Source organism: Neomonachus schauinslandi, chromosome 4 (assembly GCF_002201575.2).
Source record: "Neomonachus schauinslandi chromosome 4, ASM220157v2, whole genome shotgun sequence".
In the NCBI taxonomy this organism is placed as follows: Eukaryota; Metazoa; Chordata; class Mammalia; order Carnivora; family Phocidae; genus Neomonachus; species Neomonachus schauinslandi.
The window spans coordinates 187,432,984-187,447,242 of record NC_058406.1 but is presented as its reverse complement, the minus strand read 5'-3'; the positions used below and the strand labels follow the sequence as shown (position 1 = coordinate 187,447,242).

Below are 14,259 nucleotides of genomic sequence, written 5' to 3'. Positions count from 1 at the left end.
CCGGCCTCACCTGCCCCGACCTCACCTGCCCCGGCCTCACCTGCCCCTGGCCCGCTCATTTCCTCTTCATTCCAATTTTTTTTTAAATTTTATTTATTTGTTAGAGAGAGAGCACAAGCAGAGGGAGCAAAGCTCCCCGAGGAGCAGGGAGCCCAACGTGGGGCTCGATCCCAGGACCCCAGGATCATGACCTGAGCTGAGGGCAGACGCTTCACCGATGGAGCCACCCAGCCTCCCTTGTTCCAATTTTCTTAACTTTTGGTCGTTCTATCGAGTATGCGAGTGTCCTTTGGTGCCCAGATCTATTGGGCTTGGGTTTGGGGACAGAGCAAGAGTTTGCAGAGAGCAAGAGCTTCACCCAAAGCTTTATCCACACGACCTTGGATGATGTGTTTGGGGAGTGGGAGCTGGGGACTGAGAGGTGATGGGCTGTCTCCCCTGCCCTCTCCCTGCTCTTCCGTCTGAGCAATGGGACACCAGCCTCACTTCCTGACCCCACTCAGGGTTCGGTCTGCATCCCTCATGGGCTCATTAGGAATTCACTGCACACACACCTTCAGTGTCCCCACTTGCTTATGCTGAGTCAGGCGTCCCCACTTCTGGTTTCAGGTCACTGGCTTTGCACACTTTGTTCCCATTTGCATTTGCTTCCAGAGATTCAGCTCAGCACACCAGCTTGGCGAGCCCTCTAGGGATCTTTGTTCCCTTCTTGGCTTGGGATTCTTTGTAAGTTTCCCCGTAAAAGCCATGTTTTTAAGGCAAAAAGTTTTTAAAGAACAGGGACCTTCAACCGGGAACCTGCTGCCCCCAGCCCTTCTGCCTCCGTCCACACGGACAGGCTGTGTGTGCTGCCCCTCGGGGTGTGGGAGCCAGACCCCGGCCAGTGCCCGGCCTGGCGATCCTGGCTGTACCGTCACGTCCACACTGCCCCCTACCCATTTACAACGTCGGGCCGCATCCTGTGGCTGGCCAGGAGCTCCGGGAGGGATCTGCCCAGGCTGCCGCCGTGGGCACCTCCCCTCCTTCCGGTCTCCCTCACTTCAGACAACGAAACGGCCGTGGCCGCTCTTCGTGGGTGCTCCCTGTGTGCCGAGCACTGTTGTAACAGTCCCTGGGATGGTTCGAGCCACCACCTCCTACTGCCCTCCGTGTCCAGCGCCGGGTTTCTCCCCGGGGCCCCTGGGTCTCCGTGGCCAGTCCAGGCTTCCTACTTTTCCAGCTCTCAGGCTCGGGGCTTGGTGCAGGCAGCCTAGTGTCTGGCCTGCTCTTCCTGCCTCCAGCCTCACCCCTTCTGGTGCAGCCTCTGCCACGGTGGCCCCCCCACGGGATCTGGGCTCTGCTCAGAGAGGAGTCCGGGTGGTGTCCCGGAAGAGGGTGAGGGCCACAGCGTACTCTGCTCTGCAGCCTAGCGTCCGGCACCGGCCCTGGCTCGTCATAGGTGCTCGGTAAATAAATGAACGCATTTTTATTCAACCTTTTTAAAAATGTTTTTTTCTAGAAGAATTCTCATGGGGAAGCTGGAGAAGATATGTTGCCTAGCAGTAGAAACAGCCAGGTGCTGACTGGGCTGCTGAGTGTCTGAGGGTGTGCCCCTGGGCTTGTGCAGGGCCGCTGTCCCCTCCTGACGGAGTGCCCTTAGGACTGCGGATGGCCCTGGGACAGAGCAGACACATCTGCTGGTGGCCCAGGGCCCTGCCAGACGGAGCCGGGAGCAGGGGCTGCAGGGAAAATGTCTCCAGGTCTTGGCTAGAGGCAGAGTCTTCTGGGATTGTGACTTGGTCACCAACCGCAGGGGCCCCTTAGTCACCTCATGGAGGGCTGAGGGGAGACCAGGAGGCCTCTGTTGGTCCCTGGAGCTTGTCAGGTACAAACATTATTTGGAAGGCGGCCAGGAGGGGAGAGCGGGGCCGGCCTGCTGGCTAGACTCAGAGGCCCAAGGGGGTTGCTGGAGGCATGTGGCGGGGTTCCAGACCCCAGACTCCAGGGCTCAACCGCAGAGCCGCCTCGCCCCCAGCCCTGACCCTCGGTTGATTCCTCCTCCTTCAGACCTTGGCTCTGAGCCACGCATCAGGGGCCTCCCCTCAGCAGCATCGAAGGGTCACAGGCCTGCTTATGGCTTTATACTCGTCTGTACATCTAGCCCTTCGTCTGTCCGATGGGGTGACGGGGCCCCTTCTTCCTCCTGACGTCTGAGGCCTAGGTGAGCAGCCTGTGTAGGTCCGCCTGAGTCCAGTGCAAGCACTTTCCATCCTCGCGGAACCCGCGCGTGGACCCCACGCGTGCACCCCGCCTGCTCCCTTAGCCCCCAGGAGGAGTCCAACCTCTGCCGGCCCCCCAACAGCACCCCCCGGGGCTCCGTGCCTTTGTGGACCGCAGCCCCTCCCCAGGCGCTGCCCCACCCCTCACCGGTCTCCTTGGGGCGCCATGTTCCTTCCGCGCCCACAGTCTGTGCCTCCGCCCTGGACGCTAGTGCTGGCCCCACAGCCCAGGGCAGACCCGGCTCCTGAGTGGATGACTGAACCAACCTTTGCCCCAGCCCTTACTTCGCTCAGCACAACGGAACTAGATGCTTCAAAAGGAGTTTCCATCAGGATTCTCTGAGAACACAGAGGGAAGTGGGGAGGCGCCGAGGGCCCGGCCTGGGCCCGTTCTGGAGCTTGCCTTCTCCTGGCTGGGTGGCACTGGGGCTGTGTGGTCACTGCAGGCCGGGCCATGTCATCTGTGGACTGGGCGTCATCACACCCACCCTCGCTTTGTCTTGAGGGTCCGATGATCCCTGAGGGTCAGTGCTGAGGTCAGAGCTTGCACGTGGAGCCCGACACCTGGTCACGGTTCCAGACTCCAGCTGCCTGAGCCCGGTGCTGCCGGAGGACAGGTGGCCCTAACCATGTGCAGGAGCAGGACGGTCTCAAGACGACGGCACACACCGGCTTGTCCTGGGAAGGTCAGCAGGCCAAGTGTCAGATATCAGGTTCGGCGAAGGACGAGAGCCCAGCCTCCCCGTGGCACTCACGCCTCCCTTCCTGGGGCCCGGGGGCCACCCCGGCTCTGGGGCCTGCAGCCTAGTCCCCAGCTGGGTGCCTGGGCTCTGGACTTGGGGTCAGCTTTCCAGCCTGCCTGGACCCTGCCTGGACTCCTGCCAGATCCCAGTGACAGGCTTGCCCCTGGGGAAGCGTCTTCTCCGGCTGACGCCGTTGGCCAGCCTTTCTGCCTGGCTTGAGGGATCGTCTGTCTTCTCTTGTCCCTCCTTCAGCTGCATTGAAAATATAGAACTTCTCAAACCCGGTCTCCTTCGAACGTCCCGTGGAGGCCTGGTTTCCCAACACGAGACCTTCCTCGATTAAGCTCATTTGCTGGGTGGGGGTGGTGGGCACCTGCTTCGCCCTGAGGCGTCTTCTCGTCAGCCTCTTCTGCCACCGCGTGTGGGCTGCTGCGGGGAGCCGTAGGGCCCCCGGAAACCCTCTTCAGCCTGGGACCCTGGGCCTCGGGAGGACGAACATTGCGCTTCAGGCGCAGGTGAGTGGAGGTGCTCTTGTCTGGTGCAGCTGGGACCCTTAGCTTGTCATGTTGTCAAGCAGCTGGTTGAACGAGAGAATCCTCAACAAACAGGTGTGCACTGTTTCAGTGGGATGGATATATTTGGGAACAATTTGAGCATAAGGCAGGTTTGGTTTGTTTATGTGCAAATATGTCCAAGGCAATGTGAAAACGGCAAAAATTGCACCCGCTGAACAGACCACAAAACACACTGGCCCCAGACGGCTGAGTCACTGCATCCTGAGCCACACCTGCTCACGCCCTGCAGGGTGTCTCAACTCCCCAACTCCAACCACCTGCGCACACGGGCAGCAAGGCCCAGCCCCGCCCCACCCCCGCCCTCCGAGGGCAGGTCTTCCAGTAAACACCACTCCCACTGCACTGTCTGCACCTCTTAACCCCTTAGCACACGTGGGCCACGCCACCAGCATATGTATTAGGCTCCTGCCATCTGTGGCTGCGGAAGGTCTGCATGGCCACCTCCCCCGTGTTTCTCACCGGTCTTTGGTCTTATTGGCTGTTCAGCCCCGACTCCCCTGCTGCATGGCTCTGGCTGGTCATTTAATGGCCACAAGCCGTCGATTCCTCCCCTGAGCCACAGCCCCCTTGATCCGGCTCCCCCGTCTGTTCATCCGTCCATCCAGCAGCCCATGACCTGGGCCTGTCCCAGCTGTGGGCAGAGGTGCTCAAAACTCTAGGCACACAGTGTGGGCAAGACAGGAGGGGTGCCTGATCCAGCCGAGCGGTCTTGTCCATTCCCAGAGCACGCAGGCTAAGGGGGAGCCTCGTGGGCCTGCTTTGGAAACCTGCAGGTAGGGGCACCTGAAGGAGAATGAAATCCTGAGGGGAGGTTCCTGCACCAGGGCCGGGACTGGGAGGGAGGAGGCCCTGGTGGGAAGGAGCGTGGGGCACTGAAGCTGGGAGGAGAAGGAAAGGAGGGGTACAGAGGCTGGGGGAGTGGGACCTTCCAGGGGGCACGGTGGAGGGGCGAGTGGGCAGACGGACAAGGGAAATGCTGTTAGAAATGGCACATCCAGGAGGAGGCCAGACAGGCGCTTGGTCAGACGCTGGTGGGAGCGAGCGAGCGTCAGGGCAGCTGGGGTCCCCTCCAGTGCCCTGGGCCTCCTCTCGGCCACTTCTCAGGCCAAGCACCCCGATCTGAGCAGCTCGTGTGTCAAGGGCTAGGGACACATGCCCCCAGCTCACTGTCTTCAGGGGACAGAGTGGCCAGCCTTGGGAAAGCCGTCCTGCGGCCGTCGGGTGAGCGCACGGGAGCAAGGCGCGGGCGAGGGCGGCTGTGGGGTTGGAGGCAGGGCTGGCCCCTGGGACCTTGTAGCAGCCACAGCTCAGACTGGTGCCGGCCACGACCACGGGCAGCTCGTGGAGGGTTTTAAGCTAGGGGTGAGGTCATCCCGTGTTTGTCTGGTTCAAGGCTGGACATGGGAGGCCGGTGACTGAGAGGCTCCTGCGGGGGGTTCAGTGGGAGGTGTCTCCCACTTGAGTTCAGTGGGTCTCAAGCAGGGGAGCAGCGCCCTGAGTCCAAACGGGGGCGCAGAAAAAAACCACCATCTTCTTTCACACAAGGTAAAACTCATCCTGGAAGGTCGGCGTCCTTGAGCGAGTCACCTGTGGGAGGGCTGCGTTGTCTTCTTTAGGTGTCGCAGACGCTTCGAGGGGTCTTCCCCGCTCCCGCATGTGCCTCCACGTTGGACTCAGGAATGCCGCGTGCTCTGTAACTCGCAGGGCCGCACAACGAGCACTAGATGCACTGAGCACCAGGCATGTGCCGTATGCCATCTGGGCATCGAGGTGGCAATGGTCGTACCCCGCACGCTACAGAGAATTACAATGGAGTCAGACGCACGGACCAACGGACAGGAAGCCACCACGCGGCGGGCAAGGGCTGTGTGGGAGGGGGCCTGGCTGGTGGGGGTCGGGGAAGCCTCCCAGGGGGATGACTTCTCACTATCTCTCGGTGTCATGGGTCAGGAGGAGCCATCCAGCTTAAAGGAAGGTCAAGTGTGCACAGGACTGGGGCCATGCCAGGACCTGGAGCAGAGGGAGTGAGGTGCAGCTAGCGTGTGTGAGTGGGAGGCCAGTGGGGGGGCAGCAGAGGCCTTGGGGTCCTGTCGGAATATGGATCTCCTCCTGAGCGGCGAGGGCTGTGGCGGGGCTTGGTTCTCACCAGGGGCGGCACATTTGGGAAATCTGTGTGGGCTTTTCCTGTCGTCACCAGGACTTGGGATATCAGGGCAGCTGCTAAGGCTGCATGCTGGGCAGTTTGGGGCCACAATCGTTCTGCCCAGACAAGTGGTGTCCCTGCTGAGAAACACCACACCTTCACTGTGTAGCCAGCAAACAGTATTTTAGTCTCCCAAGGCATTTTTTATCACCTTATTGTTAATTTTTCAACTGAACTACCTTGTGGTCTGAGAACAAGGCTGAGGGACCCTCATCTTCTGTGTATGTGTCACGGTCCCATGGACAGAAATTGGGGCTGTTTATAGGCTTTTGCAGCGATGGACGATGACACTGTGAACTGAGGTGGGGCTGGATCTCACCACCCCGAGATCACAACCTAACAATTTTAGGAGTTTTGACAAATGTACGTACCATATGACCACTGCTACAACAAGGCATAAAACATTTCTGTTACCCTAAAAGTTTCCCTGTGCCCTTCTCTAGCGATTCCGACCTCCCACCCATGGTCCTAACAGTCTTTCCCGGAGTTTTCATCATACGTGTGTATTCTTTTGTGTTTGGCTTCTTTTGCTCAGCACGGTGGTTTTGAGATCCGTCATGCGGCCGTGTGTAGGGTTAGTGTGTTGCTTTTTATGACTAAGTAGTATTCCATCACATGACGATCGCAGTGGGTTTATCCGTTCACCTGCTGTGGGGCATTTCAGTCATTTCCATGTCTGGCTACTATGAATAAAGCTGCTATGACCAACCATGTACAAATCTTTGGATAAAAATCTAGGAGTGGAATTGCTAGATCCTTAACGTTGTAAGAAGCTGCCAAATTGTTTTCCCAAATGGTTGTACCATTCTGCTTTTCCACCAGCTTCTCTACATCCTTGCCGGTGTTTGTTATCATAAATCTCTTAGTTTGAGCTTAGATCTAGTGAATGTAGATTGGCATCTTATTGTAGTTTCACTTGCATTTCCTTGATGACAAAAGATGTTGAAAATATTCACGTGCGGGACGCCTGGGTGGCTCAGTAGGTCGAGCGTCTGCCTTCGGCTCAGGTCATGAGCCCAGGGTCCTGGGATCCGAGTCCCACGTCAGGCTCCCTGCTCAGCGGTGAGTCTGCTTCTCTCTCTCTGCCCCACCCCCTGCTTGTGCTCTCTCTCTCTCAAATGAATAAATAAAATCTAAAAAAAACAAAACAAAAAACATTCACGTGTGTTTATTGGCCATTTGTGTATCTTCTTTTATGGGGTTCCTAAAGTCTTTTGACTATTTTTGAAACTTAGGTTGAGCATCTTCTAATTATGAAATTGCAGAAGCATTGCTCTGGTCTGGGCACAAGCCTTTGTCAAACACATGTACTGCAAATATTTTCTCCAAGTTGTGGCTTACCTTTTCATTTCCTTAGCAGTATCTTTTAAAGAACAAAAGCTTTTAAGTTTATCAAAGGTTTTTTTTAGTGGTTCAGGTTTTTTGTGTCTTATCTAAGAAATCTGCTTCTTCTAGGGTCATGAAGTTATTCACCTAAGTCTTCATCTAAAAGTTTTTATAGGGGCGCCTGGGTGGCTCAGTCATTAAAGCGTCTGCCTTCGGCTCAGGTCATGATCCCAGGGTCCTGGGATCGAGCCCCGCATCGGGCTCCCTGCTCAGCGGGAAGCCTGCTTCTCCCTCTCCCACTCCCCCTGCTTGTGTTCCCTCTCTTGCTGTGTCTCTCTGTCAAATAAATAAATAAAATCTTTTTTAAAAGTTTTTATAAATTTAGCTTTTACATTTAGGTCTAGGATCCATTCCAAGTTAATTTTTGTGTGTGATGTGAGGTAAGGGTCAAGGTTCTATCTTTTTCTTTAATCGTGGTATCCAATTTTCCATTACCATTTGTTTAAAAAACATATGCGTATGTTTATTTCTGGATTCTCTATTCCGTTCCACTGATCTACGTGTTCCTCCATAGAATTATTTTCGCTTTACAGTAAGTCATGAAATCAGGTGGTGTGGGTTCTCCAACTTTGTTCTTTTTTTTCAAAATTGTTTTGACTTTTCTACATCGTTTGCATTTCCATATACATTTTAAGATGTTTGTCAATTTCTACAATAAAGCCTGCTGGGATTTTGATTGGGATTGTGTTGAATTTCTATATCAGTTTGGAGAGAATTGACATCTTGACATTATTAAGTCTTCTGATCCATGAACATGGTACATCTCTCTATTTAGGGCTCTCCCCGCCTGCACCGCCAGGGCAATCCATACTGATCTGCCTTTACTCAAACCACTCCCAGGCTCTTCTCTGGAGGACTCCAGACCCTCGAGCTGCCCATGCTCGGTTTTCCACACCTGGCCTTGACCACTCATGACTCTCTGTGCGTCTTTTCTTTCTTCCACTTGGTTTCCCCAGATGTGCCTCCATGCATTCTCCTGGGCTTTGAGTTTTGCTGTCCACACTCCTGAAATGACTTCCTGCTAATGTTGATGCTGAGCCAAAGTCCTGAAGTCTAAAGCACTCTCTGTCCCCGGTCCTAGAACATGAAGTTCGTTCATTCACTCCACAGTTGACACCTATGGTGTGCCTGGGCCTGGACGGGGTGCTGGCCTGGGTGTTCAGCAAGCCGGGGTCCTGTGCCAGCCTCTCAGTATGGTTCTCCATGGCCACGGGCAGTGTTGCTTGGCAAGGAGTGTGATGGAGGCATGCACGCTTTGTGTCTTTTCACCTTGAAAATGAGGACGGATTTAACGATGGCCTATGGAGATAAACATTTTGGTTGAAGAATACATTAGCCCTCTTTGGCCTTAGTATAGTTAGTAGCCATTTCAGTGCCCTCCAGTGGAAGCCCACTGGACATGCCAGCAGGTGTGCAGGCCGGGCTTATCACTCCCTGCAGTGAGGGGACCTCAGGCGAAGGGCAGCCGGGGGTCACAGGACTGGGGCTAGAAAGGACCTACCGGGGGTTGGGCTCCCTTGGGTGAACTGGGGACAGCTACGGAGGCAGAGCTTCACTCTGGGTCGCATACTGTCAGGAAAGGGGGTGTCCTGTGCCTGGGTGTCTCAATACCTCTTCTTTGGAAGGAGGGCAGGCCAGAGGGGTTAGCTGTCTGTAAGCAGCACAGTGCACTGTTGGTCTTTACGCCTGGACGTTGCCCTTGTCTTGTCTATGTCCACACGTGATTACGGAGGGAACTTGTCTGATGCTGGTGTTGTGTGAAATTGTTTATAATCTGGCCAGCAGAACACCAGCACCTGGATCTGAGTGCCGTGCCTGCTCCTAGCAACACTGGGGCTTTGCTCATAGGACCAGGCCAGCCCCCAGAGGTTGGAGGCTGTTTCCTTCCTCGGCTGGAAAAGCAACAGTGCTTCATCCACAATTGCTCCCTGAGTCAGCGTGAGCACCTTCTACATGCTCTTTCACCGGTTCATAGCTGCCCCTCCTTCTCTAACCTGGGAGGGATGCAGCAGTGAGCAGGCCATGTTCCACTGGCAGAAATGCCCTGCCGGGCACGCCTGGGTGGCTCAGTCGGCTGAGCGTCCGACTCTTGGTTTTGGCTCAGGTTGTGATCTCAGGGTCGTGGGATTGAGCCCGCATCGGGCTCCCTGCTCAGTGAGGAGTCTGCTCGAGATTCTCTCTGCCCTGCCCCGCCCGGCGCTCTCTCTTTCTCTCAAATAAAATAAATAAATCTTTAAAAAAGAAAGAAAGAAAGAAAAATGCCCTGCCTGTCAGCCTTGCCCCGGGCCCAGCCTGGTCCCTCTGTGGCGCTGCAGGCCGCCTCCTAATGCCCGCGGCCCCGGGCCCTGCTGTAGCTGCTCCGAGCTCCTCTCTGGCACACCTCCACGGCTCCTTTACTGCTTGCTTCACCTGTGCACACCTCATGCCTTCTCCTGGACATTCTGTTGCTGGGCTCCTCTGGAGTCCCCTGCTGGAGTTCCCTTTACCTACAGGGCCTCGGCTGTGTGCGGCCCTGGGCTTCCCTCTGGCAGCAGATGCCTCTTCTCTCTATCCCCTGGCCTCCTGGCCGTCGCTGTGCCCCTGCACCACACCTGCAGACCCTCGCTGCCCCCAGGGAGCCTCCCCCCAGGGTTAGCTTAGCGGAGAGTCTGTGTTCCCGGAGCTCCTCGAGAAAAACACTCTCCTTGCCTGTCACACTCAGCGGTATTATTCCTGAGCTCCCTCCACCTCAACTGATGTTCTTGTTCACCATGTCAACACTCTGGGGTTCTTCTCAGCATGAAACCCTGATGGGTCTGTGAGCTGACATGGAGCAGATTCCTGCTTGCTTAGAGCATGGGCAGGGCAGAGAGTCCTGGCCGGGGAGCTGCACCTGCTCAAGGAGCCAGCCACCAAGGGGTGGGGGGGTGGGGGCTGCATTGCCTGCCTGGTACTTAGCAGGTGGACACAGCTGAGGGGCACAGTACCACAGGCAGCCACGGGGCAAGGCGAGCTGGACTCCAGGAAGGGCCCAGGGGTGCATGCATCCCTGCCCCAGGGCAGTGGGGCCTGCCTGGGTCTCAGGCTGTGCAAGGTCAGGCCCGGGGGTTGAGCGACGAGGGGACAATGAGAGGCCAGCTAAGCAGCCAGCAGGCAGAAGGCAGGGCCCATGGGCCAGGCAAGGACGTGCACTTCATCCACTGGCAACTCTCAGAGAGTTTGAAGCAGGAGGGTGGTGGGATCCGTGTTTGGAAATAAACCTAGCAGGCAGAGGGCGGGTGGGTGTGAATGGACAGGTGAGCATGAGGCCTTCCATGCAGGTGAAGGCGGGTAGGACAGAGAGAGGACAACCCTGGTTCTGGCCGGGCAGCCGGGGTGGAGACCATGGATGGGAGAGGACGCGGCAGCAGCAGGTTTGCGGGGAGAATGGACTTGGGGCAGGTGGGCCACAGTGGAGGTGCCCTTAGACCTTGGCAGGGATGCTTGCTCGCAATGTGTGAGTCCCTTCACGGATGCTGGGGTGATAGGCCAGTTACAGGGGTGAGGGGTGTGTGGGGGGCAAGGGGTCCCAGGAGAGGATTCTCAAGCCACACTAGATGGAGGGTCCTGCAGCGGGGAGGCCGCAGTGAGCCAAGGGCAGGGAGGTCCTCTGACAGATCTGGGCCCTGGTTAGTGCAGGAGCCCCTCTGTGGGGAGGGTGAGGATGTGGACAGCTGGCTGACCTCTGAATGCACCTCCTAGAGCCAGGGTGGGTGAGGCAGCAAGGGGGGGCTGGCAGAAGGTGTTAGAGGCAGGCTGAGGGACCCAACGGGCCGAGCCCGCAGGGTCTTTGTCCAGCTTCCCTCCAGAGGCTCCAGTCTGCAGGTTTCTCATGGGGAGGGCAGAGGGATCTGCGGGGCCTTGTCTGAGCCCGGCCCAGGTGGCACGTCAGGTGCCCACTGATGGGCAGAGCCAGGAAGAGTCTGCTCTGGGGCAGGTCCGTGACCTACGGCGTCCCCAGGCCCAGGGCAAGATGGTAAGGGTCTCATAAGACCCTCTGCCATGCTGTGCGGTTCCAGGATCGAGAGGCAAAGTCAGGCCATCTATCTCCATGTGAACCAGGTACCAGGCTTAAGCTCCAGAGGCCTCCAGGTCCCTGTCCGTGTCCTCGCTTGGTGCGCGCGGTGCCTATGACGGGGCAGGGAAGGTGGCAGGGAGGGTGATGGAGTGCACACGAGGAGGCCTGGCTGCCCTCCCTGCCCTTGACCTCCCCTCCCGGCAGCCTAACCTGCTCCCACTCCCTTGGCCCTGGTGGTGCCACAGCCTCCTCCCCACCCCCCCGAAAAAGCGGCCAGGAGAAGGATCCCAACGCAGAGAGCACAAGGTCCCATTTATTGGAATTTTAAAGACAACAAGACGAGAGGAAGGCCTCCTCCCGCCCTGAAATAGTCTCATCCTCTCTGCCCTAAGGGCTCAGCACAGGGACAAGGCCCTCACCCCTCAGGCCCCCCAGAGGGCAGCACTCCAGGGCGGGGGGGGGTGGGGGGGACTCTATGCCAGGCTGGGGTTGGGGGCTGGAACAGGAGGGGAGACGTGCACCCTCACCTCTTGGCTCGACCCCTCTCCCCTGGGACCTGGTGTTGCCCCCCAGACCCTGGGGTGGGCTGGCAGACAGGGCTCATGCAACGGTGAGTGGGCAGGAGGTGGCCTGGAAACCGGGCTCCCACTGCACTTTGGCGGGGCCGGAGGGCGAGAGGGGGCCATGCTGGCCGCAGCGGGTCCACACAGAAGTATCTGCAGTGTACACACAGGAGGGTTGGGGAAGGCCCTCGGTCCCGGGCTGGGCCCAGGGGGGCACGAGGAGAGGTGTGACGGTGTGTTGCCCTAGCAGGGGCAGCGCCCAGGCCAGCCACGCCACCCGAGTGGGGCCCCGAGCACAAGCTACTCCTTGGCGCGGCCGATGATGGTGAGGATGTACAGGAAGATGTTGATGATGTCCGTGTAGAGGTTCAGCGCGGCAAACACGTACTCCTCCGGGCTCAGGGACAGCTGCTTGTTTCCCAGCAGCAGCTGGGTGTCCACTGCCAGGAACTGGAGGCGATGGGCAGCACTGGTGAGGGACAACCCTGCCCGCCCGGCCCCCCCGCCCAGCCGCCCACCCCCACACTCACGCAGGTGAAGAGCAGGGCGCCCAGCGAGGCGTACACGATCTCCAGGATGCGGTTCCGGATGAAGATGCAGAGGATGGCGAAGATGACCAGCACCACCAGGCTCACCAGCAGCACGCCCATGCACGAGGTGAAGTCGTAGCGGGTCTGTGGGCACAGGGGGGACAGGAGGCCCTGGGTGCCAGGCCCCCGCAGGCGTCTGGGCCCTGGGGGCCAGCAGCCCCGCCTTCAGGGGCCCTCACCTGCATAGAGAAGATGACCACCGTGAAGCAGACCGTCGTCGTGATGCCCACAGCCATGATGACCGCCTCAGTGTTGTAGAAGCTGGCAATCATGCCCACCATGTAGGACAGGCTGACGGTCAGGATCGACTGTGGGGACACGGAGCCTCGTGTGTGGGAGCCGCTGCCCACCCCTGCCCCCACCCCACCCCCTCCTCCTGTGGCTGCAAAGTGTGGTAGCGTGGGGGGGCGGGAGGGAGGGCTGCGGGGCCCAGGGGCTGGGGTTACCAGGGCAACGAGGTTCCAGGGATGCTTTCGCCGGAAGTCTCCACAGCAGCTGAGGACAATGAGGGAGATGAAGAAGACAGCATAGGACACATAGTACGTCCACACGTTCTCCCGGACGAAGCCCTTCACCTTGCCAACAAAGGTGAACACGGCCACAGTGGACAGCGTCACGGACAGCTGCAGGGTCAGCACCAGGAACACCTAGGGCGGGAGCCAGCTCAGAGCCCTGCCCAGCGGGACCCCTGCCCCCCTCCCCCAGCCTCTTTCGCCCACCTTCCGGATGAAGGCCTGGCGGATGCTCTTGTCATCCCAGTTGGTGGCAGGGAAGTCCTGGTTGTCGTAGTAGGACGGGGGGCCCTCTTCTTGGTAGTTTCCATGCTGAGGTGCTGAGGAGCAGAACGGGCTGGGTCAGCACCAGGGGAAGGCATCTGGAGCCCCTCGAGCCCCCCACCCCCCACCGGCTGCTTCCCCTCTACTACTCACAGTCAGGGTCCTGTGCTGGGAAGGCCTGTGGTTGTCCATAGGGGTTGGGGGGAAAGGGGCTCTGCGGATACGGCCCCTGAGGGTAGCCCCCTTGGGGGTAGGGGCTGGGGCCCTGGGGGTACCCTGGCTGGCCATATGGAGAAGGCTGGAAGGGGGCTTGTGGGTAAGGGGCTCCAGGGTAGGGAGGCATGGAGGGCTGGGGTCCCCCAGGATATCCAGGGCTGGGGGGAGGATAGCTGTCTCCAGACACCAAGAAACTCTTTTCATGGGGCATGGCCTCAGATTCTGTGGTCTCCCCCTAGAGGAGAGAGAGAGAAGTCAGCTCTGCAGTGGCAAGTCCCTGGAACCAGCCACCACGGCCCCGCCCCACCTGCTGCAGGGAACCAGGACACAAAGGGGGGGCGTTCATGACTTTTGCCCCCAGGGCCATTGGCAACCCCAGAGCAGAAGGACCAGGAGAGCCAGTGGGGACCCGTTAGCTGGGCCTGGGGCTTCGGAAGGAGCCGTTCTAAGACGACCCCAAAAGTGGAGGAGGGGACAGGCAAGACGATGACTTCTTCAGCTTCGGGATTTATTGGTTTCGGTTGTTTCTTAGGTGCAACTGGGGGAGGTTCATGACCGCTGCTGGCGTCTCCCGGGTCAGAGCTCAGCCCGGATCGGGGCTGGGGGCGCGGTCAGGGAGGTGTGGGGGTGTGCCCGGACCCTCCCCTTAGCCACCCTCCCCTTAAGCAGCTTTAAGGGACCAGAGCCGGCGGCTATTTCTATCCCAGGAAATCCCCAGGCCATCTGTGAGCAGCGAGAGCCCTGACCCTTGTCCAAAAGCAGGCCCGACTGCCCCTCCATCCCAAGGTGGGGGGCAGCAGGCCTGGATCGGCTGTCGGAGTGCCTGCCTGGAGGGTACGCCAGGAACAGCGGGGTGCGGGGGTGTGTGGGGGATGGAAGCGACCAGAGGGCGTGCGGGGGAACAAAGCAAGCG

At 58.6% G+C, this 14,259-nt stretch overlaps 1 protein-coding gene across 1 annotated transcript in view; it reads right to left on the bottom strand.

Annotated features, from left to right (window-relative positions):
• Positions 1 to 11,513: 11,513 nt before the first annotated feature.
• The window catches only part of GRINA (glutamate ionotropic receptor NMDA type subunit associated protein 1), a 3,426-nt gene continuing 680 nt past the window's right edge, over positions 11,514 to 14,259 (bottom strand). The window contains exons 2-7 of the mRNA XM_021688526.1: positions 13,284 to 13,581; positions 13,074 to 13,186; positions 12,801 to 13,001; positions 12,534 to 12,662; positions 12,295 to 12,438; positions 11,514 to 12,214 (exon numbers count right to left, since the gene is read on the bottom strand). Coding sequence (XP_021544201.1) covers positions 12,065 to 12,214; positions 12,295 to 12,438; positions 12,534 to 12,662; positions 12,801 to 13,001; positions 13,074 to 13,186; positions 13,284 to 13,557 — 1,011 coding nt within the window. The 5' untranslated portion in view covers positions 13,558 to 13,581 and the 3' untranslated portion in view covers positions 11,514 to 12,064. The remainder of the gene's footprint in view (positions 12,215 to 12,294; positions 12,439 to 12,533; positions 12,663 to 12,800; positions 13,002 to 13,073; positions 13,187 to 13,283; positions 13,582 to 14,259) is intronic.